Source organism: Delphinus delphis, chromosome 10, assembly GCF_949987515.2.
Source record: "Delphinus delphis chromosome 10, mDelDel1.2, whole genome shotgun sequence".
Taxonomy (NCBI): domain Eukaryota; kingdom Metazoa; phylum Chordata; class Mammalia; order Artiodactyla; family Delphinidae; genus Delphinus; species Delphinus delphis.
The window spans coordinates 37882421-37909329 of NC_082692.2; the positions used below are offsets into that span (position 1 = coordinate 37882421).

The window sequence follows — 26909 nt, forward strand, 5'->3', positions numbered from 1 at the left end:
TTGTAATCAGCACCAAAGCAAGTTCTTTGAAAAGTTTCTCTCCCACGCTTCCACATTTGCTCTTATTTCTGACTACACAAGCAATACCCAATCATTATAGATCTGAAAATACAAATACATATAAGAAGGAAAACACCCTCACACATTTATCTTGTAATTTTACCACCCAGAGATGTTTTGCCAATATTGTGGTGTATTTTCCTTAAGTCACTTTTCTAGACTCTTCTTTCTTTAAAGAGTTTTAACCTCCCCCCTCCCCCCACTACCAGTCTTATTACTCAGAAAAGTCCTCTGGAGTACAAAGGGCAGCGTTAGTGCAGCCACTCCCCTGGGATCCAAGTCCTGACCCGAGGAGGATTTTCCTGAACTTCCAAGCTGGCTGTCTCTGTCATTGCTGTGTCCAGGCAGGTGGGACAGGACCCGAGGAACAGGAAACCCAGGGAGGTGGCCCGCCTACCCTGGCCAGGCCAGGTGCTCAGGAGCAGCAGCCAGCTCTCTTGGGTGGCCTCTCGGGGGCCACCTCCACCAGTGAGCCCTTCAGGCGGTCTTCTTGCATCTTGAGTGACCTGCGTGAAGATGCCTGGGCATCAGTCCTCTCTCTCACCTCCCAGGGGCAGCAGGGAGGGGCCCACGGGTGCAGCTGGGGGGCTGCCCCCCGGAGCTTCCTCTCTCCCAGCTGCTGTGCCCTTGTCCTGCGTTCCACATGGCACCAGAAAAATGGGGCCACGGAGACTTCGGCCTCCTGTCTCTTTTCTGGCATTCTCTGTAGCCTACTGTGTGCCAGGCACAAGGGACTCTGATTATGACAATGAAGCCATCATGTCCTTGCCTTGAGTAGTGAGAGAGACAGAGAGGGGAAGGGGCGATCAGGACCCAGGAATGGGGAGGCACACAGAGGGACTTCACACCAGGTCCTGGAGGGATTTAGGGAACAAGGAGGCAGAGATGGAGCTGAGACTGAGCAGTGGACAAGGGTTCACTAGCAGAAAAGAGGGAAGTGTGTGTTCTAGGCAGAGGGCAAAAGCTCAGCGTCGAGCGAGAGCTTGGGGGTTGGGGAAGCAAAGCCCCTTCGTTCATTCATTTATTCACAATATATTTACTGTGTGCCTGGCTCTGTCCTAAATCACAGAGCCTAAGGACTAAATGGCCAGAAAGAAGCCTTGGAGGCAGCAGGGATTCAGGGCTCTGCCGGCCAGGAAGCCACATTCAGGAACTTGGGCTTTTATCCTAAAGCAAAGGGAAGCCACTGAGCAGTTTCCTGTCGGAGGGATCTGGCGTGATCAGGATTGAAGTTTAGCAAGCTCACTCTAGCTGCTTTGTCAGAGAAGGGGCCCAGAGATCATCTGGTCTAATATCCCTCCCCCCTCACTCACTTCATTCATTTATTGAACACCTAGTATGTGCCAGGCCCCAGGAGGAGGGGCTGAACAAAACAGACATGACCCTGCCCTCCTGGAGCTACAGCCTGGTAGGGAAGGCAGGCAGCAAAAAGAAAACAGACAAATGCATGTGTAGCTACAGTTTGTCAAGAGGGGCTTTTTTGTTTTTTTTTCAAGAAGGGCTTTGAAGGACACAGAGAAGGTAATCATAGCGGTGGGAGGGGGTGTGGTCAGGGAGGGTCCCTCTGAGCGGCTGAAGCTTATGGGGGGGGGGCGCAGGCAGGGAGATGGCACTGGAGCCAATACAGGCCACTGAGAGGCATTTTGATTTTACTCTAAATACACTGCATTATTATTACTATTTTTTTGCCGCACCGCTTGGCTTGTGGGATTTTAGTTCCCCAACCAGGGATCAAACCCGGCCCCTCGGCCACTGCACCAAGGCTCAGAGAGGGGACGGGAGATTTCCCAGAGGTGATGCAGCTAACAGGACTGGTAGAATTGGAGTGAGGAGACTCCGTGCAATGTTCTCTCTCCTTCCCCAGACTCCTGAGCCCTGTGCTTTCACAGGTGCTTCCTCAGAATGGGCCTTCCCCTCCCACATGAGTCAGCTGAAGGCTGTCCAGAAGATTCTGGGTGGGAAGCAGCAGGGCGGCACTCACCGGGCCAGGTTCACCACAGGCTCCAGGATGTTGTGACCCAGGGCAGCACTGCACTCTCCAAAGGAGACCCCCAGTTCCTGCAGCCAGACAGATAGGGGTACAGGTGCCATGGGGGAGACCACTGAGAGTCTAGGTGGCAGTGCCCACCACCAAAGACCTGATCATCAGACAGAGTCCCACCCAGTACACCCCCAGGCAACCCCAACCGGTGAGGCAGCCCATCTCCATCTCCTTGTGGCCCATGGCCCCCAGCCTTGCCCCTCTGCCCACTGTCTCTCCACCCTGGCTGGACAAGGTATCAACGATGCCACCTAGAAAACTCCACAGCATTCAAAGTGATGGTGGGAAGTCTGTGTCCCAACTTGGAGAAGTGTCCTTGGGGACATTTTTAAGTCATTAGTTCTATGTATTTTTAATTTTAAAAATATTTAATTGGGGGAAATATTTGAAAATATAGCTTAAAAAAGTAGAAATACAAAATATAAAACACTCCTGTTAGTGTTTGAGTATATATTTCCATTGTGTTTTATATAACCCTTTTATTGGGGGGTGAGGGGTGGGCTAAACGTCGTTATACTTTAGGTTAAACATATGAAAGTGCTGTTTTGATAGACACCAAACAGTCAAATATCAGATTTGATTGATTCAACCTAACCTATACCCAGAGATGCAGCTGCTTTTCTGACTTCACGTTATATTGTAAGCATTTCCTCCACACCCTTAAATATTTTTTACAACAGGATTCTTAATGGCAAATGCTAGCCTCTCACATGAAGCTCCACAAATAACCACCACAGGTTTGCTCTTATAAATAACACTGTAAAGAATATCCTCATACAAATGTTCAATTATACATAATACACAGGTATCCAGTATGTCATTCTCTTAAGAATTATTATTTCTGACTCTTTCCTTAGGATAAATTGCTAGAGGAGGAATTACTGTGTCAAGGAGATGAGCTACTACTTTTTTTTTTTTTTTTTTTTTTAGCTACTACTTTTAAGAGGAAAAAGTTCCCACCAACCAGGAGTCACAATGATGACCTCATGATCAGGAGAAATGAGAGAAGAAACAGGAAGGAAATACGATATGGAAATGCCAAGAGGGGTGGTGTCAGAGGTAGGGCAGGGAGCGAGAGTCTTTGTTCCACCTTTATTATTCTCCAGATTTTCTGGAATGTAGTTCAGTTCTATTCATAAATAAATAGTATCCACTGTCCGCTGTCTGGTGACAGGGCTTTTGATGCAATCTTCCCAGGGAAGAATTTGGGTCTTAAGATAGAATAAATTAGAAGGAATGTTATGTTAATTGGAGACCACAGATAAAATTAAGATTTGATTGGGAATTTTAAGTGAAGCTTAAAAAGATTTTGACTCTGAAGATATTTTTAGGTAGGTAGGGACACTGTGGGGATTTGCTAATTCAACAGTGAGGTTCAACGTCATGCCCACTGTTACCTTCTCGTGTTTGGGTCTTAGGCCCCGGGTGTGTGGGAGGCTGTCGGTCTTTGATGGAGCAAGGGCAGGAATGGATCCTTCTCTGTGGTATCAGCCAGGGTGACCTATTCATTACCCTCCAGGGAGAGGTCTGCCCAACCCAGGCTGGGGGAGGGGCTGATGCCCAGGTACTCACCTGGGCCAGTTGCTGCCCAGCCTCGGTGGACACTTGCCGATCCTCCTCACAGTCTGTCTTGTTTCCCAAGAGAAGGATGACCACGCTGTCAGACACTGCATCCTGTGCACAGAACATCTTCCCTCAGCAACACATGTTGAGTGCCTGCTGTGTGCCAGGCCCTGGGTAGATTTGGCCATACTCTCCAGGAAGCTGACTGTGTGCCACTTCCCTCCACACATGCCCACCTTTCCATATCACACCCACTCCACACTCTTCCCACCTCTGACACTTTCCCTTCCATCTGCAGTGAACCTCTCTGCCTGCAAACATGTCACCCACTTTCCAAGGCCAACCTCAAAGTCACCTCCCCCAGGAAGCCTTCCTAGATTGCTCCTGTCCATGCTCCTCTTTCCTGCCTGTATTGAGCAGCCCAGCATTTGACTATGCAGGCTGCCTTGGCTCATCTCCTAATTGTTTCATGGATAATAATAATAATAGCTTCTGTTTACTGAGAGTTTACTGTATACCAGGTGCTGTGCTGAAAGCAGTTATATCAGTTAATCCTCACAACTGCTCTATGAGAAAAGTTGGGAAATTGAAGTTCAGAGAGTTTAAGTCACTTCTCCAAGGTCACAGAGTTGGGATGGGATAGTTGGGATACAAACCCAGGTCTTATCAGAACCCAGAACCCAGCTCCCCTCATGTATCACCTTATCCTGCTTCTCTTGCATCTCTTCAACTAGACTAGAAACTTCTAGAGAGAAGACAACATGTCTTTCTTCATACCCCTCTTCTGTGCTAGCACATACTGCAGAATTTCAGCATGTATACATACAGCAAGTAAGTACGTGGGGGAAAGAACTAGAGATGTGTGAACAGAGGAATGATTACCTAGAGTGGCACTAGACTTGCATTATCCCCAGGTGTTAAGAAGACATCACAGAGCTTCTGTATATAGGAAAAAATGGTCATAGGATAAAGGAAAGAGTTTGTTTTGGAGGCCGTACTATGTGGTTGTAGTTTCTTTGTACTACTATGTTCCCAGCCCATCCAGCCACATACCCTCAGTAGATTATGTCACCCATATGTTTGCTGTGTCATTTGTAATCCTGGGAGAAAAGAGGGAGTGGAAAGGATACAGCTTCCCTCTTGACTCCACACACTGGGGCCAACCCCAGCAGCCACCAGCTCACCTGGAGACAGTCCAGCCAGTAGCGCACATGGGCAAAGCTCTCCTGGGAGGTGACGTCGTACATGAGCACCACTCCATCAGCCTTGCGGAGCAGCTGCCGCGTCATGCTGTGGTACCTACCCAGAGAGTCCGCATCAGGCCATGCCAGGCGGCCTGACCCCAAGCCCTGACCTCTCTAGGCCTCAGCCACTCCATCTGCTTCTAATTGCTTCCCAAAGAGAACGTGCATGTATTTTCCTTCTTACAGTGTGCTTATTGTTAATAGGTAACAGTCCTCATGGCTCAAATTTCAGAAGGTACCAAAGGGCACCCCGTGAAAAGTCTCTCTCAGCCAACCCCACCCTCATCCTGCAGCCACCCCCAGAGGCAGCCAGAGTTCCCCATTTTTTTTTTTTTTTGATAGCAAGAAGTTTATTTTACCCATTTCTTAAATAGTTTCCCAGAGGTATTATATATATATATTGATACATAAATGTGTATGTACACACACACACATATACCCATATACATACTGTTTAAACAAATACAGTGTAAAACACTGTACCTATTAATATTCAGTATTCTGTACTTTGTTTTATCCACATAATAAAATGTCTTGAAGATATTTCCCTATTGGTACATAAAGAGGGTCCTCCATCTTTTTTGTGTTCATAATATTCTATTGTGTGGAGAGACTCTAATATATTTAACTGGTCCATTACTGATGGTGTTTAGTTTGTTTCCAATGTTTCATAATATATACAGTGTTGCTATGAACAGTCTTGGTCCCTTTGATATTATAGTCATGTATGAGTTCATCAATAGAATGAATTTCTAGAAGTAGAACTTCTGGGTCACAGAAGATGTGCCTTTTCAGTTTTGATCACTACGGCTTAACCAGAAAGTGAAAAGCCAGCGTTTTCAGAAGGACAAGCGATTGGGTGGCTGTCCCCTGTTGGGATGGCCATCACAGGTGCCCTGCCATGCTGAGGGGAACTCTGGGTCTGCTGTCCTGTCTCCTGCATGGGATCTGGACTCATCTCTCCATCCCTGACCTCCTGAATCATCAGGGGTAGAAGCTGCATTTGCACTTGGTTGCCTCTTAGCCCATATTGGACTCCTCAGGGTCGGGGTTGCACTCCACTCCTCTGCAGCCCAGACTCAGCCACTAATGTCGACAGTGCTCATTACCTCTCCTGGCCAGCTGTGTCCCAGAGCTGCAGCACAAAGCGCTTGTTGTCCACCAGCAGGTTTATGACCCGAAAATCCACTCCTAGGACACACAGAGGAGAGTCAAGCTTACTTGACTTCAAGTTACCATCCCAGACTTGCAGCTGAGGCCTGCCTGAATACATACCTGTCCCCAGTACCAGCCAGGGTGGGATGGGAACCTCCAGCTGCTGGGCTTCCCTTTTGCTCTCCAAATCCCATCCATACTTGAGGGCCCACATCCTCTATGAAGCCTTCCCTGACCACGCAGCTCCCACTGCACTCCCGCCCTGAGAGTTGGCCAGCGTGAGGCACCTTGCATTGTTTTTACCTCTACAAAAAAAATCTGTCTTCTCAACTGCACGGCAGTGTTTATTCCTCAGGCTACTCAGGAAAATCAGTTTTGTTAATTTATTTTTTATAATACTTCTTGTTTCATTCCTAATTATTGCATGTATCTTCCCCCTTTACCCAGACAGCAGCCTGGGAGGGTGGAAGGAATGTTGGCTTCAAGGATGACCAGTTGGGCCGTGAGTTGTCCACCTTCTGCTGCTATACTGGCTGTGTGACCTCAGGCAAGTCACTTCACCTCTCTGAGCCTTCCTTCCTCATCTGCAAGGTGGCAATTTAAAAAGACCCACATCACTGGGTGGTTGGGAGGATTAAATGACTTATGTCCAAGGTTCAGCCTAATTTCTAGGGGGTGCTTAGGAGGTGGTAATTTTTATTATCACTATGAATTCTCATCTCCCTGAGCCCCAGCTCCTCAAATTTCACAGACCCACCCTTCCCTGTGTCATGGTTCTAGACACCTCCTGTGCCTGGAAATATGGTAGTAACAGTGAAGTCCCAGGGAGGTTTGGAATCTTTGGGGAGCACCTTCCAGCCAACCTCCACTTCCCAGGGACACCAGGCCGGGTGGGGCTGATAGAGAGGGGCTGCTTTGTCCATGCTGAGCCCACTGCAGGGCCCAGACCAGCTCCGGAAAGGGGCATCTCCTCATATTATCCCTGAGCTGGTAAGACCTTCCTCAAGGTCTAGGTCTCTCATGCAGCCCCCAGAAGCAACTGCTGCTGTCCCTGGTGGTGACTGAAGCCACAGACCATCCCCCACACCCATGCTCTCCACAGGAAACTGGGAGAAGTGGCAGATGGGAGCCCTGACCTCAGCAAAATGCTGAAGCAAAAGTCTGTCTGTAGCATCCACTTCTCTTTTTTTTGGCCGCACCACGTGGCATACGGGATGCAGGATCTTAGTTCCCGACTAGGGATCGAACCCGTGTCCCCTGCAATGGAAGCGCAGCGTCCCTTAACTGCCAGGGAAGTCCCTCCATTTCTCCTTACTGCCCCCTTTCCTCCAGGTCTAAGGAAGCCCAGGGTCTGCAGGAACTTCTGAGGTTATCCAATCCCACCCCCCGTGATGATATCCAGCCTCTGCTTAAATACCCACTGTGTGATCTATTGAGTAACCCTAACCCTAACTAAACCCTTGCATTTAGTAACTTTACTCCCACTTTCCACCTCCCTGCCCATCACCCTCCTCAATCCACCCATGTATCCCCGCACCCTCCCCGAAACATGTTACAACTTAACCACAAAAACTGTTAGAAATATAATGTTTTCAGCTTCCCAAGGAATCTGCTGTTTTACATGAACAACCCCAGGGAGAGGGCAAGGCTGAACCCATAAGAGGGTAAAACTTCTGGAGTGGGGGCGTGTGCTTTGAAGGCAGGTGGCCCTGGGTATGAACTTTGGGGCCCAGGTAGGGCAAGAAATTTAACTGGGTCTTCAATTCTTTGTCCTCCTCATCTGTAAAATGGGGGCAGATACGGAGAAGCCTCAAAAAAATGCACAATCAGCTATAATTTGATGGGCTCTGGCTCTGGCTCTGGTCCTCCACCAGCCCTGTTCTCAAATGGAGGCAGGTGAGAAAGGGGGGTGGGAATGGAGCAGGGTGATGCTGAGTGGGGAAATGTTTATGGCTGAGGAAGCTGGAATCATCCCCAATGATAGTTAAACCAGATGGATGACAGCCACCAAGGGCACCAACCCACAGCTAGCAGTGGGACAGATTTGGATCACACACCTGGATCTCAGGTCCTCCCAGCTGGCTAGCAGTGCATGCAAAGTTGCCTTGTCTTTTTACAGTTATGCAATCTGTATTTTTCTCTACTGAATTTTGTGGAAACTTCTTACCACATAATAATGGGAGAGGCTCAATCACAGGGAGGGCTGATGTAAGGAATAAGGCGTGTATGCCTGGTGCATTGTAGGTGGTCAGTAACCCGTAGCTTAGGTGATTAAGGATGGTGGCCTTGCAGACCCTGTGACCCTGTTCAACATCAGACCAGGCCTCCTATGGGTCCCCTTTTCCTGACAAGTCTGCATTTTTAATTGGCAGAGAAAATTTCAAGAACTTGTCCTGGGGGGCATCTCTTACATAAAGTTTGAGAACTTTATCCACTGGTCTAGCACTGATCCCCATCAGCACACACGCTGGTGGGACACAAAGACGTGGACCATTCCGACTTTGCTCCTAAGCTGGCTGTTCCCACAGCTCTTTTCTGTGGCTCTATGCAATGTTCAAGTGGCCACATATCCCAATATTTTTAGAGAGAGGAGGCTTTGTGCTATGGGACATTTCATTTGCAAAAGCCACTGAATTAGACATTATCAAAAATTTACTTATAATAATAACCATAAAAATAACTAATATTGAGCACTTAATACATGCCATTTATTATTCCGAGAACTTGGTATGTATTAACTGAACTAATTCTCACAGCCCCTCTATGAGGTCAGCACTACTGTTGCCCCCATTATGCTCAGAGGGGTTAAATAATTTGCTCAAGTTCATACCACTAGTAAGTGGCAGAGCCGGGTTTTGAGCTCAGGGACCTGTGTTCCTAACTTACCCCACTCTACAAGTACATTCTGCGTAAAATATTCAACTTGCCAAAGGCCACTTCCTGCCACAGTCTGGCTGACTGGCCTAGGGTTGGTCCTGAGCAAATTCAAGCAGCAGGGACCCTGCGGCGGCCTGCCCAGGGGCCACGTGGCGGGAGACCTGCTTATTTTCACCATCAGCCAGTGCTGGCAGCTAAATTGCAGGGTGCTTTGTTGATGTGGCAATTATTAGCTAATCAGATCAATGCAGAAAAAGCCAATTACCTGTAATTAGAGATGATTAGTAAAATAGCCAGATTATGCCCATATAAAATAATGTCTAATGCAGGGCCTGTGGTGAGGGCAGAACCTACAGCTTCCTCAGGGATGGCTTGCTCTGGGCCTGCTCCAGCTCTTCAGCCTGGTCCCCCAGGTCTCCCCTCCCTCCTCTGCCGCCCTCCCCAGGTGGCCCTTACCCACAGTAGCTGTCAGCCCAGTGGCGAAGGTGTTCTGGTGCAGCAGGTGCAGGAAGGATGTTTTGCCCACATTCGAGTCTCCCAGGAAGATGACGTGGAAGGCGTAATCAGGATTGGCCAAAGGCTCACTGGCCGTGCAGTCCCCTGGGGATGGGGTCAGCCCAATGCCTCCGGAGTCCATTCCTGGATCTTCAGGACTGTTCTCTGCCCTTGGCTCCCTGGATTGAAGGGGCCCTGGTTCTTCTACTGCGTGAGCGGTTGTAGGTTGGGGCCTGGGCTGGGCTTCCAGCTCAGCCCTGGTGGGGAGGGTTTGTGTGGGCTCATGGGGCCCTGCTGCATCCCCAGGCTGAGCCCCTGTGTGGGGAGAGCCCCTTGAAGGTGATGGTTTTTCAGGAGCTGGGGCTTGTGCCTCAGCCTGAGCCTGTGCTCTGTCAGGTGGGAGAGGAGCAGGTGGGGAATCGTGCTGGGGGAGTTCCGGGTGCCCAGTTTTCAGGCCATGAGCCTCAACGGACAGCTCTGACCTGAAATCCTGCCCTCCCTGGTCCCCTGCTTTCCTTTCGTCAGCCCTGGGCTCCTCTTCCGGACTCTGGTGGGGTAGGGCAGGCAGCCCTTCAGGCCCAAGGACCTGGCTGTGAGCTTCCTGTAGTCCCCCAGGATGGCCCGCCTGTGCATCTGGGCTCAGCTTGCCCTGCTCCAATCTCTCAGTGAGAACCTGACCCACAGGCTCCAGGCCCTGGGAGGGCTCATCCAGCCCTGCTGTGAGGGCTCCGGCTCCTGAGGACCCCAGCCCTGGCTCAGATCCAGCGGCATGTGGGTCCTGATGGAGGACCTCTCTCTGCCTGGGTGGCTTGGCTGGGACAGGCCCAGGCCCGGAGCCCTCGTCATCTGGGTATGAGGCCTGGAACTGTTCACTGGGCCCAGCTGGGGCCTGGGGAGGGGGAGAGGTCACATGAGGAGGGGCTCCATCCTCCAAAGGAATGAGCACTTTGAGCACAGCTGCCACCAGGCCCCCTGACTCCCCAGCTGGAGCCCCTGGAAGCCCCCAGCAGAAGTGGACCCCAGGGCTAGGCCCTGACTCCTCCTTAGGTTCCAGGCTGGGGGGCTCTCCAGTCTGCTCTGGGCTGATGTCCTGCCCCTCTGGGTTCACTCCTTTCTCTTCCTCAGTCCCGGAAGGCACCCCAGGGGGGCTTCCTGGAGACCCATCTGGATCTGAAGGTGGCTCCTGACCAAAGAGAGAAGCACGCGGCTCCGGGATGGAGATCTGCCTGACCGCTTGGGGTGTCCGGGGGCCTGAGGAGGCTCTCGGAGCTGGGGGTGGGCTCCTGGAGAGCTGCAGGGCACTGAGGCGGGTGCTGCTGAAGCTGCTGAGGAGCTGGTCCCAGTCATCGCTGTCCCCAGTCAGTCCAGGCAGGGGAGCCTCCTCAGAGGAGACTGAGGCCTTCTCCTCACCTGCTCTGGGGACACTAGAAAGGGTGCGGGAAGCTAAGGTCAGGGGAGGGGCGGGTAGAGGTCACACCTACACTGTCGGCATCCATCACCACTGGGTGCGCACCTCACCGCTAGTCCTTCCTCCCAGTCTTCCCTTTGGCAGTGCTTCTGTCCTGGCACACACTCCCTACCCTTCCCCACCTCCAATCCTGCTCATCCTTCCAGGCCTATATGGAGCCTCACCTCCTCCAGGAAGCCTTCCCTACTCTTCTGGCCCATCCCACTCCTCTGACCTGTAACGAGTAGAGTGGGTGCTGTATCCACCAAGGATCCAGCACTGCACTAGCCTGTGTGTGTGTGCATCTCTGTGTGTGTGTGTGTGTGTGTGTGTGTGTGTGTGTGTGTCTGTGTGTGTGTGAATCCCAGCTGTGTGATTCATATGTCATGTGTGTCTGGGCACATGACTTTCCCCCGTCTGTCTCCTCGTCTGAGAAATGGGCATGATAATCCCAGCCTGGCAGGGCTGTTGTGAGGTTTAAGGAGGGAGTCTGTGTGCTCTGGGCACTGAGCAGAGCCTCAGAGAACTCAGAGCCGCCCTCCCCTCTTCCAGGAAGCCCCTGGTCTCCAGCCCAGCCCAGGGGTGGCAGCTACTTGCCTCGGTTCCTCCTCCATCTGCCAGGACACACGGCCCTTGGTGGCGTTCAGGTGCTCCCTGGTCACCTGCAGCTGCCCCCGCACCTCTTCCAGCCTCCCAGCCAGGTCACGCTGGGCCTCCCGAAGCTGCTGGTTCTCCGAGCTGGCCTCCTGGTGTGTGCTGCTGAGGCGGTAGAGCTGGGCCTCCAGCTGCAGGAGGTGGAGGGTGGGGAGGAGGGAAGCCCAGGTGCCCTTCAGGGGAACAAACAGCCTCCCAAGGCCACTGTGGGGCACAGACTCCAGGCTCCTGGACACCCAGCTTAAAACATAGGATTGGGGCAGGGGGCGGCTGTTACCCCCGCACTGGCCTAATTAGCTCCATTACCTCCCACCCGGGAGAGACGTTGGAATTTGGGGGATGGGGAAGAGAGAGGGAACTGTGTAGGAAACACACACTGCCAGCACCGCAAGGGCCTGAAGCATGCATGGGATCACACCCTCCTCTGCTCAGCGTTCTGCAGTGGCCGCTCATCTCTGAGCGCCTCTGGTCGGCAGGGAGCTCCTGATCCAACAGCAGGTCACAAGACTGGGAGATGGAGAGCTTCTTGACCATGCCGTATGGAAGGTAAAGGCCTCACGATAGCTTCCAAGGCCTTGCACAGTCTCCCCCCCCAACCCCACCTCTGTTACATCTCTGACCTTCTCTCCCACTACCACCTCCTCCCCCACCTGCTCCCTCAGTCTGTTCCAGCCCACAGGTCTCTTTGCTGGTCCTTGAACATTCGCAGCACATTATACCCACCTCAGGGCCTTTGCACTTGCTATTCCCTCTGCCTGGACTGCTCTTCCCCCAGATACCACATGGTCCACTCCTCACCTCCTTCAGGTCTTTCCTCCAAGTCATCATCTTAGTGAGGCCTTCCTTGACTCCCCTATCAAAACCCTTCTGTCCCCCTGCCCTGCTTTACTTTATTCTCCTTAGCACTTTCACTATCTAATATGTTATAGATTTTACTTGCTTATTTAGTTTATCATCTCTCTCTCTGACTAGACGATAACTCTACGGACAGGAGTTATTTGTGTCTATTATGTTCCTCAGAACCTAGAACAGTGCCTGGCACATAGTGGTTGCACCATAAATAGTTGTTGGGTGAAGGAATGAATAGCCTTGGGGGGAGAGGCTTCACATCCACAGGGGACAGGACAAAATGGTCCCATGTGGAAAGTCTAACCTCTTCCCTTGGCAGAAGGGGCCCGCCTCAGTTTCCAAGGAGCAGCTACTGCAGAGGCACCTGGGAAATCAACCCATGTCAGGAGGGTGAGACCAGGTAGCAGGACCAGCCAAGGCAACAGTGGGGAAGACTGGGAACCTGGTCCAGTGCTGCAAGAATGCAGGTTGTCCTGGTTACAACAGATGGTGATTTTACTAAGGTCAGTGGTCTGAAAGTTGAGGAGGGAGGAGACAATGGGGCAGGGTCTCAGACCCAAAGGCTTAGCACAATGCCAACTGGAAGTGACCATAGGTTATGAGACCTGAGGTGTTGGGGTAGCAGGTATTCTGACCAGGAAGCTAGGTCAGGTTCAGCGACAGTAACAACTGTCATATGTAAAGCACCTACTACCAGCCAGGCACCGTCTTAGGCCCTCAAATACAGTATCTCTCATCATCACAGCAGCCTTCTAAGGCAAAAGTTCTGATCTCCATTTCTCTGATAAGGAAACCAGGGGTCAGAGAGGTTAAAAACCTGCCCAAGGTCACTCAGCTGACAATGGAGATGGAAGTTGAATACCACCCTATCACCAAGCTTCTCCAATGCTGAGACTTTGTATTTGCCCAGTGCTTTCCTGTTTCAAAATGCTTTCCCATTTATTACCTCATTTGACACAACTAGCTGGGGAGATGCAGTAGATGTGGCTATTCCCATTTTACAGATGGAGAAACTAAGGCCAGGGCAAGCAAAATTATTTCCTCGGATTTGCATGGTTTTTAATTGGAACAGCAGGAATTTGAACTTGGACCTTCTGACTCATGTCCCAGTACTTCCACTGCAGTACCCAGCCTCAGAAAAAGGCCAGAGACATCGCTTTCCTAGGGGCCAGCTCTGATGCAGGAGCCCAATGAGCCCAGGGAACCCTCAGGAGATGGGTGTCAGGGTCTGTGAATCATCAGAAATTGGGCTCCCGGGGAAACCCGTCACTCACCTCCTTCTGGCCCTCAGTCAGGCGCTGCACCGCGCGTTCCTTGGCCTCCAGGACCTCCTGCATCTGGGAGCTGAGGGCCAGGCCCCGGGCGTCGCTCTGGGGAGCAGAAAGGTCTCAGCCCCTGTATTGCCGAATCTAAGACCCAGCTGGGCTGGGCTGGCTCTCCCCACACTTCACCTCCACCCAGGCCTAGGGTGCAGGGTCCAGGATGTCTCAACAAGGAGGGGTCTAGGACAGCTGCCCTGGCTCAGGCAATAGGAGACAGAAACCCAGAGAGCAGGAGTGGCTCCGGGAGACACGCGAGACCTGGCAGAGGTGAGCAGGGGGCCCAGGCTCAACACTCCCCACCCTACCTCTCTGAGGAATACGAGCTCAGGGATGTGAGAAGATCTCCTCCCAGCAGCCTCCTGCTGCCCCACACTGGCCAGTGGCCGGCCCGCTGCTTGGCCAGCAGGGGAGTTCAGGACCGGGGGAGAGGTTGGCTGTCGCGGAGAGCCTACCTCAGCCTGCAGCTGCTGCTTCTCCTGCCGGATTTGCTGCTCCATCTCCTCATAGAGCTGCTGGACCTCGCGATGGTGGTCAGAGTCCCGCCTGGAAGGGGTGGGGGGTGGGACCAGGCAGCCCATCAGCACCCTGGGACCCTGCTGCTGGCAGAGGTGGTCTGGGCCTGGGTTTGCAGTCTATGCTACTGTCCACCTCACTCTGCCAGCGGCCACTGACCCCCGTCGCCCTGAGAACAGTCATCCCAGTAACAGCTCCTGACATATGTGCCCTTGATATTGATCATCTGATCCCGTCATGCCGACTCCCATAACCATCATCAAGATGTTGGTTCCTGTGGCCCTGTCTCATAGTCCCCAAAGCCCCATCACTCTGTCCCCGCTTCCCGCTGTTGCTGTCCTCCTAACCCCATAACTCAGAGCCCCTGGCAAGGCTGTGCCCATACCAACCCCAGGATCACCACACGCATTGTAATCTATGTGAGTGGTGACCTGGGGTTAGGTGCCACAGTGGCCCTGCACCAAGACACACTGACCATTCCCTCTTTGGCTGAAGGCCTAAGTCTGTCCTCCCCAATAGGTCCCCTTTGTCACCCCTTCTTCCAGTTCAGCTCTGCCCGTCTGGCTCCCAAGCCCTGCAGTGGACGCCTGGCCTCCATTCTTTGGAACTGAGAGAATTCGATTAAGATTCAACTAAGATGTAAAGAGCACCCACTGTGTGCCAACACCAGGCAAGGCACCCCGGCCCCAACTCACTTCCTCAGGGTCAGTTCCAGAACCTCCTTGTCAGTCCGTGCTTCCTGCAGGCGACTGTTCATCTTGGCCAGAAAGCCCTCCAGGTTGCCTGCCAGCTGGGGCTCCTCCTGCTGCAGCTTCTTCCATAGCTGCCAGATTTCCGCCTGCCTGGGAGGGGAGGATAGCCAGAGATTAGACACGGGGCGGGACCAGGAGGCAGGGGGAGCCCCACTCCTCGGTTTTAATGGCAACACTCCAAGAGACTTGGGCACCTGGGCCACGAAAATCTATTTACACCCTACAAGGTGAAGCTCAAATGCCACCTCCCCCAGGAACCTTTCCCAGTGGTGCCCTTTCCCTTCGTGAATCCCCACAACACTTTGTCTCTCTATGGTTTGGTGATTAATTGTGGGGTGGGGGAACTTGGGAGTCCGATGGCCCAGGGCTTCCATCTGTCTTCTCTCTTCTCCCACTCTAGCTGTGTGACCTTTAGCAAGTCCCATGCCCTCTCTGAACTTATTTGTAAAACGGCCACTGGAGAATGAGACACACCCAGTGAAAGCACCGGCTTGGGGTCTGGCACCCAGTTGGCACTCAGTAAATGCTGCTTTCACATGGATTTAACTAAGTCATGAAGACAGATGCCTGAGGGCTGAGCCCAGGGCAAAGCTGCCAAGTGGGTAAATCACTCCCCACCACACCTGTCCCACCAGGCTGCACCCCAATCCCACCCTCCCTGCCCCACAACAGCTGCCCCACCCTCCGAGAGCTTGTCCTCACAGAGCCCTGCGGGGCGGGAGAACCTGGGAGAACCTGGGCAGACAGGCGAGGGTGATTCCCTTGCTGGTTCTAACAGACCCAGTGGGACCTGGGGGGTGTGAGAGGGGCATTTCTAGGCAGGAGCCCCTTCTCTAAGCATGAGTGAACGCCAAAAGCCCAGAGCCTGAGGCAGTCTCCAAGCTCTCCTGTCTCCAGTCCTGCCCAACTCAAAGCATCACCATGCCTGAAAAGCATCCCCCATCATACCCCTGGAGGACCCTCTTTTTGGCACCCTCGGGGAGCTTTGTATTTTTAAGAATTGAGTCCCCTTAGGGAGCTGACCCTTCAACTCGCTAATCCTTCTGAGGAGTGACCATGTAGGTCAGGACAGGGAGGGAGAGGTTGAGTGGGATGGACTCCTAGTGGGTAGGCTTTCTCCACACGTGGCTTTAATCCCACAGCAGCTCTTATGCTCACTCTGTGGCCGGGGAAACAGAGGTCGGAGGTTAGGCTACTTGCCCGCAGTCGCACAGCTAACAAGTGGCTAAACCAGGATTTCTGCCCAGCTCTACCTGGCGGCTCCCATTCGACCTTGTGTCCGGGAGAGTCCTCACCCCCACTGACCAGCAGTAGCTCTCCCTGCACCCACAACCATGCTGGCCTTACTCGGGAAGTGAGTGGCTGGCTTCCAGTTGCTCCATGAAGGCAAAGAACGCCTCCTTCTCCTCAGCGTCGGCCTCCTGCACTGGGAAGCTGGTGGCTACAGATCCTCGCTTGAAGGACTGTGGCCTCCTTCTGTGGAGCTTGTGGGTGCTCGGGCTAGAGCCAAAGATGCTCTCTGTGAGACAGAGGGGTGCAGAAGGGAGCAGAGTGGGGCTCGGCTCAGTCCCTTGACCTCCCACCTTGCCTTGCTCCAGTCATTGGGAAAATCATTATATCTGTGTCAGTCACATTTTACAGGGCCAGTGTCATACATTCCTCACATCAACCTTTGGAGTCTACTCAAGGTAGACACTGTGTCCCTTTTACAGATGAACATCTGAGGTCCAGAGAGGCCAAAAGACTTGCTGGAAGTCACACAGCAGCTCCACGGTGGCCAACACAGTCTTTTCACTCAGTCAAGGGATATTTATTGAGCATCTACTATGTGCTAGGGACAAAATTGGCCAAAATCCCTGCCCTGGTGGAGCTGACAGTCTATGAATGCTGAAAAGGACACTTTTTTTTTTTTTTAAGTAGATGTGCCAAGTGAGCTAAAGGAATGAACAGGGTAATTTCCACTGAGAGACTAGATAGAGTCTACTTTAGAGGGGGTGGTCAGGAGTGTCCTGAGGAAGTGACACTGGAACTGAGATGTGACTAACAAGAAGGAACAAGCAATGTGGATTTCTAGGGAAGCATATTCCAGGCTGAGAGAGCAGCACATGCAAATGCCCTGAGGTAAGAGCAAGATTGGCATGCTGGAGGAGGCGAGTGGTATTGAGTGAGCCCAAGAGATTGGAAGGGTCTGGATGGTGCTGGCCTGTAGGCCCTGGGAAGGGGGTTGAATTTTGTTCCATAGACCTTGGGAAGTCCCCAGTATAGTGGGCACAATGGACACAGATGTGAAGCTGGCCTCTTGGGGCTACATGGACAAAACGTTCCCTCTGCCCCACTCCCGATTCCAGACCCTCATTTCCCTTCCCTACTCCTGGTTTCTCAATCACCAGAACTGGAGCAACCACCTCCTGGGGCGGCCCCAACCTATAAATGCAGATTCCTGGCCTCCCTTCTTGTTGTCCCCCAAACTCTTGGACACTCAGCAGACCTGAGAACTCCAGATGGCTTTGCAGACTTTAAAAGCTGAACAGTGCTTTTCAGGGTCTCTGCAAGGACACCACTCCTTCCATTCGCTGGGCCAGAAGGTCTTCCCCCATCAAGCTCAGCAGGAATATTGTCCATCTCCGGCTTTGGTGTCATTAGGTCTTTCTGGGCATGTCTTGAGAAGCCGGTGTTGGAGTAACCTTGGCCAGTGAGGGCTAAGGAAGGGCCAGGGAAGCCCCCACCCACTAAACATCACCCTCTGCTGCTCCCTGGGGCCTTGATTTCCTTTAACCAAAGCTAGAATGTGACCTTCTTCAGGCAGAAACAAGGCCTGTGGTCTCAAGAACAGGTGGTGCTTAACCTCTTGCTCAAGGGAAAGATTTACTGGGGAGATGACAAGGGAGGTATCAGAAAGCAAGCCTGGAGGCCTCTCTGGAGGAGGGGGATGCTCAGGGGAGCTGCCAGCTAATAAACTGCTCTCTCTGGTGGAAAGGAAGTCAAGTCTCCTGGGCTAGAGTCTTCAGGCTCAGCTCTGCGTCGAACCAACTGCCTTCCCACTCAGGCTAAGTGGTCTTGTCTCCACAGAAATCTGTATCATTATCCATGCCCAGAACTGCCCTTGGGCATGTTATGAAGGTCCTGTGATTGGTAGGGAGTCCTGGGGTCTTTCCTGTCTGCCCAGCCTCGCCTCATGCTGGGCACACTCCCCAGAGGCCCTCCCAGGACAGACATACTGAGCCCAGAGCTGAATTCTTCAAGGGAGAGGCGTCCCTTCCGCTCCACATCCACCCAGTCAAAGATCATCCCTGGCTCCTCCTTGCTGCCCAGGAAGCTGAACTTGGCCACCTGCAAGGAAGAGGTAAGTTGGGCACTGTTCCCACTGGGGAGGGCTCTGGGCCACCCTCAGAAAAGAAGAGGGTGTTTGTCTGTAGCCATCTCCACCTCCCCTCTCCCCAGTTTTGGAGTCCCACCGCCAACCTGACCTCAAGGCAGACCCTTGAGGCTCTTGGACCCTATCCAAGGCCGCCCTCTCAGCAGTGCCTTGAACTTCATCCACACCTTTTCCCTTCCTCCATCCAACATCAAAACCTACCTGTTCTGAGTCTCATCCCTTTAGGACTCTAATAAAGGACAGTAGCCAAATTTCCCCAGAATGTGTTTATTATTCAAAAATTATTTATTCAAAAATTATCTAAAACTGGGCTTCGCTGGTGGCGCAGTGGTTGAGAGTCCACCTGCCAATGCAGGGGACACGGGTTTGTGCCCTTGTCTGGGAAGATCCTACATGACGCGGAGCGGCTGGGCCCGTGAGCCATGGCCGCTGAGCCTGCGCGTCCAGAGCCTGTGCTCCGCAACGGGAGAGGCCACAACAGTGAGAGGCCCACGTACCACCAAAAAAAAAAAAATTATCTAAAACTATTCAGTGATGCAGTATAACAGACTATGTTCTGCATTAAAATATTAATATCTAGTTTAAAATTTTAATTCGAACTTGGAGGACTTCCCTGGTGGTACAGTGGTTAGGAGTCCGCCTGCCTATGCAGGGGACACGGGTTTGAGCCCTGCTCCAGGAGGATCCCACATGCCGCGGAACAACTAAGCCCGTGAGCCACAACTACTGAGCCTGCACTCTAGAGCCCATGAGCCACAACTACTGAGCCCATGTACCACAACTACTGAAGCCCATGCGCCTAGAGCCCGTGCTCCACAAGAGAAGCCACCACAATGAGAAGCCCACGCACCGCAATGAAGAGTAGCCCCCACTCACTGCAACTAGAGAAAGCCCACACACAGCAAGAAGACCCAATGCAGCCAAGAATAAAATAAATAAATAAATAAATTTATTTAAAAAAAAAAACTCAGAGTTGCTTGTTCATGTTAAATACAGAATGAATCCTAGATTATTTTTTTATTACATGTGGGTTAGGATTAGGCTCAGATGCATTCAGCAAAAACAAACTAACAAACGATAACGGAAAAACTCAAATAGCTGAGGCTTAAATAATAAAAGCTGAGATAAGTAATCTGAAGTATTCGGGCCAGGGCTGCTGTGGCAGCTCCACTATGTCTGCAGGGCCTCAGACTTCAAGCTCGAGGCTTAACTGTCCCTCAGTTCCACCCTCTACATGAAGGTGCAAGAAGCCTCCGGAACTCAAAAATCTCTATTCCAGACAACAGGGTGGAAGAAGCAAGAAATAAAGGTGTCCTCCTTTCCTCATATGAAAATAATTCCATCCCACCTTTCCCAGATGCATATATTTTACATAGCTGCAATCATATTATGATGTATATAATGCTGAGCCTTTTTCTTATCCATAATTTCTTCATATCCGTAACTCTCATTGAAATTGCTCCTTCATACTCTTGAATGGGTGTTCCAAAAGTACTTAACTTTTCCCCTATTCTTGGACATTTTTTGGCTCTGTTTTCACTTCTATAAATAAAATGCAATGAATACCGAACAGAAAATTATCTAAAACTTGAAAATAAGTACAAAAAGCGGACAGCACATCCTTTCAGTATTCTACAGGGGAACCAAGGCCACCCAAGCATCTTCTAGATTCTGTGAATGTACTTACTTCAACACATGGTACTGATTAGGGGCCCCAGACTAAATGAAGTCACACGTGAACTTGTAGATTTTGTCCAGGAGAGACGTAAATAACTTTTGTCTGACAGAACAGATAACCCCAAAGATTTATGGCCTGTTGTACATTAACCAACTTTAAAAAAATCTATCTCAGCAATCCGATTCTAACATTTCTTTGTTAAATTGTCCAGCTTTTAAAATGCTCTTTCAACCATTCATAACATTTCTCATTAATAAATGAGTTAAATAAAACCTCTGGTATAGACTCATTTTATTTTTGTCCAAGGGTCATGATTTTACCTTTTTGGAAATTCTACTTTGACAGTTTTGGAGGTTCATGGAGATGCCCCCGTGGACTCAGCTGTCAGAACTCAGTAAACTGCATTGCTGGAAAAAGAGCCCCAGATGGACTCTGGGAACCCAGGAACTTTTTTCATTGGCTCTTGAAGGGAATCTCAAGTGTGACAGAACTTTAAGTTTGCTGACTCTGTTTCTCTAGTTTTTACATTTTTGTTTTTACTGATTTTCTGCTTCTGGTTTTGGTGGTAGCCATGATGGGGAATTCCGTTTTATGGACTGACCATTTGGAGATCTCCATGGGATACATGAAGGAGACCTAGTGTCTGTTGGTTGAGAGACAACGGAAAATCTGGTTTGCTAATCCTTTGTTGTCGGTGGTGGTGTGTTTGTTTTTCTAGGTGTGACCTCAAATCGGTTAAGAATTTTGAGCCCGCTGGGGAGGAGAACAGCTCTTTGAAATCTGAACTGGAGAGTTTTTGTTTCTGTGTTTACTTTTGACCTGTGGCTAGAGTTGGAGAAAAGAAGCCCTGTCTGTGTGTCTACATGTCTGTAATTCAGAATGGCCCTTAACTCTCATTGTGAGTGTGAATATTTTTCTGTATCTGGGTATTAATGACTTAGAGTTCTACATCTCTCACAGGGGTTCTGTGTGGATTGGTTTGTAGAGACAAATAAGTGTTTATATAAATCTAATGGCCCCCAAAGTCACAGAAAAAAAAAAAAAGAAACTGAACTTCTAATGCTTTAAATGTGCTGGACTTAAAAAAAAATCCCTCTTACAAGAAATTGCTAACTCAGAAAACTTTTAAGGAGCCAGGTTCAGATAATTAAGGTGAATCTTTGACAAATTAAATTAAATTGGTTTAGGACTTCCCTGGTGGTGCAGTGGTTAAGAATCCACCTGCCAATGCAGGAGACATGGGTTCGAGCCCTGGTCTGGAAGATCCCACATGCCACGGAGCAACTAAGCCCATGCGCCACAACTACTGAGCCTGTGCTCTAGAGCCCACGAGCCACAACAACTGAGCCCGTGTGCCACAACTACAGAAGCCCGGGTGCCTAGAGCCCGTGCTCCACAAGAGAAGCCACCGCAATGAGAAGTCCGCGCACCGCAACGAAGAGTAGACTCTGCTCGCCACAACTAGAGAAAGCCTGTGCGCAGCAGCGAAGACCCAACACGGCCAAATAAATAAATTTGTTTAAAAAAAATCAATCAATCTTGTGAAAGTTTTACTGCCACATGTTATATTAATGCAAAACTAGAATTTGGCTCCATCTCTATTAAAATGATAAATTGGTCTTAGAGCTCTAGGCAAGGGATAAAAAGGGGTGACTATTAATCTTCTGTGTAAGTTGCCCGGAAAACTGATTCCATGTCTCAGCAGAATAATTTTCTCTGCTTTATTTTGGTTTTATCGTGTTCTAATTTTCTTTAAAACAAAAAGCAGAGCCACTTCGCCTATAAAAGAGCTAAATATCCTTGCAATAGTGTTGCCTTCTATGTTTATTTCAAAATGTTTTATTTTATTGTCACTTTGATTAAATAGGAAACCAAGTACTATTTCCCAGGATCCCATGATTCTGCGGGCCTCTCACTGTTGTGGCCTCTCCTGAGGCGCAGGCTCAGCAGCCATGGCTCACGGGCCCAGCCGCTCCGTGGCATGTGGGATCTTCCCGGACCGGGGCATGAACCCGTGTCCCCTGTATCGGCAGGTGGACTCTCAACCACTGCGCCACCAGGGAAGCCCAGGATCCCATGATTCTATCTTAATCTAGTGCCCTATCTTCTGTGATGGCTCTTTTGGTTTTGCCTTCCCAACATCAGATCCTAAGTTGAGAAAAAAATAAAATTAAAATGTCAGGATACCTTTCTCTTTATTTATTAAGTATCTCAACACTATTATAAGAGCATCGTGGGAAGAACTGTCAGATCAGAAAAGATATTCAGCCTTTCCTAGGCTAAGTTTACATAGGTAAAACACTCTTAATATAAATATTTCAGAAACTGCATGCTTTAGGGGAAGGCCCTAGAGATTTCTCAATGTCTTTACTATGCAAAATATGTTCTTATCTTCAGGGGAAACACTAATAAAACTCTTATGAAATAGTTATATACCATATCCCAATAGAGCATTTTACTCTCTTCCATTCTGATATTATTAGTTACTGTAATAACTACAGGCTTTCAGTCTCATTACTAAACACATTTCTGCTTTCCTACCCTTGCCTGAAGGCTTGGTTACAAGCTGCAGGGTAGTTTGTGTCTTCCACAAAGCACACACTCAAAGTCTTGTGGAAAAGGACTGTACCAGGTTCTACGAACTATTGATGCTTTACTTGGGTACAGGATTCCAAGCTGGCATTAGCCGACCTTCAGACCGAGCCAGTGGATCACAATTTCTAGGACTCTTTTCAGTCCAGAAGCAGCCAGCTCACTCAAGACCCAGTAGATGAAGAATTAATTACATGGAACTGAATGAATCGTTAAAGGAAATCGAGTTGTGGTTATTTGCTGGGAATATAGTTGATATTATTTTTTTATTGTTTTATTTTTATGGATGTATGAGGAAATCTTCTCTCTGTCTTCTTGAGCTGTCTCTAACCTTCAGTTTAGGAAATTATGCTTTCATAAACTGAAATTTAACATTTTAAATGGTATCTGAATCTCACTGACCCCCTCCTGATTCAGAAACCAATACTTCAATACTTTTCCTGAATCTCTTTCCTTTCTCTGGCAATATAGTTATTTACACAGTTTCAATAAGAATCTGTCCTCCTTTTTACTGGGATATAGTTGAATAGATCAGTTGTGTAACTGGATGTTGTATTAAAAGATGATTCTCATTTAATCAATTGTGACAAGTCCACTGTAAGGTGCACTTGTCGAAGCAATGCCTGCAAAGCTCTCTCAGGAAGCTGGCCTGGGAACAGGTGATAAGGAAGGTTACTTCTGGGCAGGAGAGGGACCTTAGAAAAATTGGGAACCTCAAGAAGGGAGAAAGTCCCTCACATTTATAGGTGCTGCAGGTGAAAGATGCTAGAGAAAGTCTTATGCTTGGTTTCTATATTAGTAGGGAGGCCAACTTGTTCCAGTTTGCCCAAGACTTTCCCAGTTTCAACACTGAAAGTCCCACATCCCAGGTACCCCTCCAGCCCAGGCAAACTGGGACAGATGGTCACTCTAGGTAGAAGAGCGAATAACAGAGGTTTTAAAAGTCCAACTTAAGATTCCATATGAAAACTTCTGGACAGAAGCTAAAATGGCTCAATACTTCAAAACTCTAGATTTGCAGAGCCCAGTCCAGGAGGTCCACATGCTTTATTTGCTCCCTCACTGCATCTAAGGAAATGATCGAGCCAAATCAACTGAGATCAGACTGTTTTATGTCAAAAATAAAAAACTTTGGAGATTATTTATGATCACAGGAAATTATCTGAAACTTGGAAATAAGGCAAAAAGGTAGACAGCACATCCTTTCAATACCATATGGGGGTAAAGACTACCCAAGTGTTGTCTAGACGAGAGGAATGCACTTAGTTCATCTCATTGTTTACCTTTCATTAGAAGTCCCAGACTTATCGAAGTTACTTGTTAACTTGTAGATTTTGTCCAGGAGAGGTGAAAATAATTTTTGCCTAGTAGTACAGATAACCCCAAAGATTTATGGCCTGTTGGACATTAGCCATTTTTAAAACTGAACTCAGCAAACTTATCCTAACACTCTTCTGTCAAATTGCCTATAAATATTCCAGCTTCTCAAATGGTCCTTGAACCTGTCCTAACATCTTACTGGTTCCCTCACTGATTGATAATAATAATGAATTAGATAGATCTTTGATAAGTATTGATTTTATATTTACTCAAAAGTCTTTTTTTTTTTAACCATTTTGAAAATTATATGTTAACATCAGCCATTTGTATTTTTTTGTGGGCCTGAGGGTAGAATATAAGAAGGGTCAGTTTTGATGGGGGAAGAACAAAGTCTTGAGCATAGAGCAGTATCAGGAGGAGACAACAGGTCCAGTGAGACTCCGGCAGCCCACATAGGACCCTTTGTAGAAAATGAAGAGAAACCAAAAAAAAAAAAAAAAGTCCAGCCAATCTTGGTCTAGCTCACAGCCTAAGATTACTTCTTGGCATGTACAACCTTGGCTGGTCTTCTGTTGCATTGAAGTTTGCAGTCATTGACATTGTTTGATTTCCAGGGCCCTGACTGCTCCCCAAGATAAACTTCCCTGCTCAGTGGGCCTAAAATTATACCATTTGCAATTTAAGAAAAAAAAAATGTCATGAAGAACCTAGGGGTAAGACAGGAATAAAGACACAGACCTACTAGAGAATGGACTTGAGGATATGGGGAGGGGGAAGGGTAAGCTGTGACAAAGCAAGAGAGGGGCATGGACATATATACACTACCAAACGTAAGGTAGATAGCTAGTGGGAAGCAGCCGCATAGCACAGGGAGATCAGCTCGGTGCTTTGTGACCACCTGGAGGGGTGGGATAGGGAGGGTGGGAGGGAGGGAGACGCAAGAGGGAAGAGATATGGGAACATATGTATATGTATAACTGATTCACTTTGTTATAAAGCAGAAACTAACACACCATTGTAAAGCAATTATACTCCAATAAAGATGTAAAAAAATTAAAAAAAATAAAAATAAATTATACCATTCTCAAGTTACTTCTTTGGCCTAAAACCTTTCCTTTGTTAATATGCAAATATTTCTGGAAGAGGGTAACACAAAAGGCCTTATCAATCATTTACACATTAGTATGAACAAATTCCTAGCCTTTCCTAAGAGCAAATTTGAGATGAGAGAAAGCGAAAACAGCAGGCAAGCTCTGCTTTCCTGGGATGGGGAGTCTCAGAAGGCTGTGGAAAAGGGATTCAGGGGGATGGGGCCTTGGACTCACCGCCAGATCCTCTCGAGTGACAAAGCCCCTCTCCTTGGCACCACAGTCCTGGAAGAAGCCCTGCAGTTCTGCAGCTGACTGGGAGGACCAGGACTCTGGCTCGGGGGCCACAGAGGCATCCTGGCCATCAGCTGGCTCTCGCATCTGCCGCCGGCGGCTGGAGCCTAGCTTCCGGCTCTTTCGGGGCACTCTCTGTCCACTCTCCATGGTGCTTTGGCCTGGGGACAGAGAGGTGAGGGGACACTGGGCTGCTGAACACAGTCACTCCCTGCTCGAAACTCTCCCATGACTCCCCATCACCCCTGGAGAAAATCCACGGTGGCTGATGAAGCCCTGCCTGATCTGACCTGCGCTGGCCTCTCTGACTCATCACCCACCCCCAGCTGACGGCCTCCCACACATCCCGCTCAGGGCCTTTGCCCTTTCTGTTCCCTCGCCTGGAATGCTCTTCCCTGAGGTATCCACATGCCCTCATCTCCTTCAATTCTCTGTTCAACTGTCAAAAGTTTTCTCTGGGACTTCCCTGGTGGCGTAGTAGTTAAGAATCCACCTGCCAATGCAAGGGACATAGGTTTGATCCCTGGTCCTGGAAGATCCCAGATGCCATGGAGCAACTAAGCCAGTGTGCCACAGCTACTGAGCCTCCAGTCTAGAGCCCACGAACCACAACTACCGAGCCCACACACCACAACTACTGAAGCCTGCGCGCTCTAGGTCCTGCATGCCGTAACTACTGAGCCCACATGCTGCAACTACTAAAGCCTGCGTGCCTAGAGCCCGTGCTCTGCAACAAGAGAAGCCAGCGCAGTGAGAAGCCCGCGCACTGCAACGAAGAGTAGCCCCCGCTTGCGGCAACTAGAGAAAGCCCACGGCAGCAACGAAGACCCAACGCAGCCAAAAAAAAAAAAGTCTTCTCCGGCCATCATAGGTTCTATTGCCTTACTTGGGGGTGGTTACACAGGATGGTCCAGGATCTCACTGTCTGAAAGACCAGAAAGAAGCAACTTGCTGCTCTACCAGCTTATCTCCTCACATCACAGCTTCCAGCAGGGGCTCTCTCCATCCTCCCTTCCTCCCTCTCTCAGCCTCACCTGGCCTCCAACCTCTTTTTCCTCCTTAACAACGTTTCTCTACTCCTTCCACATATGCACCAGGGAATCCGTAGCTCCCCCACATGGCTTTTATGGCCTTTCAAGACATGCGCATCCTTCACCCCCTCACCTCTGCATCCCATCATGGTCCATGTCATCCTTTCTGAACCACTCGCCATTCCTGGAACGCCAGATTCCCTCGCACGCTTGCTCCCTTTGCCCCAAACCTCCCTGATTCTCTCATCCCCTTGCCTAGCTGATACCTCTTCCCCCTTCACCTTAGAGTCTAACCTCCTCCTTGAAGCTCCTCCATGCTTCAAGCAGGGTTCATGCCCCTTTATCTGTGACCCCATGATGTTCTGGGCTCCCCCTATAAGAATATTATTCTGTGCCTCGGTCCACACTGCTCCCAGCTCCCTAGCACATAGTAGGTGCTCAAGTAAGGATTGTCAAATTCATTAATTGGGCTACTTTCATCTGTCACTCAAGATCAGTCCATTGATAAGGATTTTGATGGATAAGGATTTGTCCAGGTGAGACCTCAAGGTAAGAGAG

At 49.7% G+C, this 26909-nt stretch overlaps 1 protein-coding gene across 1 annotated transcript; it reads right to left on the reverse strand.

Moving 5' to 3' along the window:
- Positions 1–475: 475 nt before the first annotated feature.
- RAB44 (RAB44, member RAS oncogene family) lies at positions 476–25481 on the reverse strand. The gene is made up of 13 exons (XM_060021306.1): positions 25264–25481; positions 18191–18302; positions 16320–16491; positions 14916–15062; positions 14160–14250; positions 13660–13755; positions 11480–11667; positions 9397–10859; positions 6018–6099; positions 4849–4963; positions 3674–3775; positions 2042–2118; positions 476–566 (listed from the first exon to the last, which is right to left on the reverse strand). The coding sequence occupies exons 1-13, from the start codon at positions 25468–25470 to the stop codon at positions 476–478; spliced, it is 2943 nt and encodes a 980-aa protein (XP_059877289.1). The 5' UTR covers positions 25471–25481.
- Positions 25482–26909: the final 1428 nt, after the last annotated feature.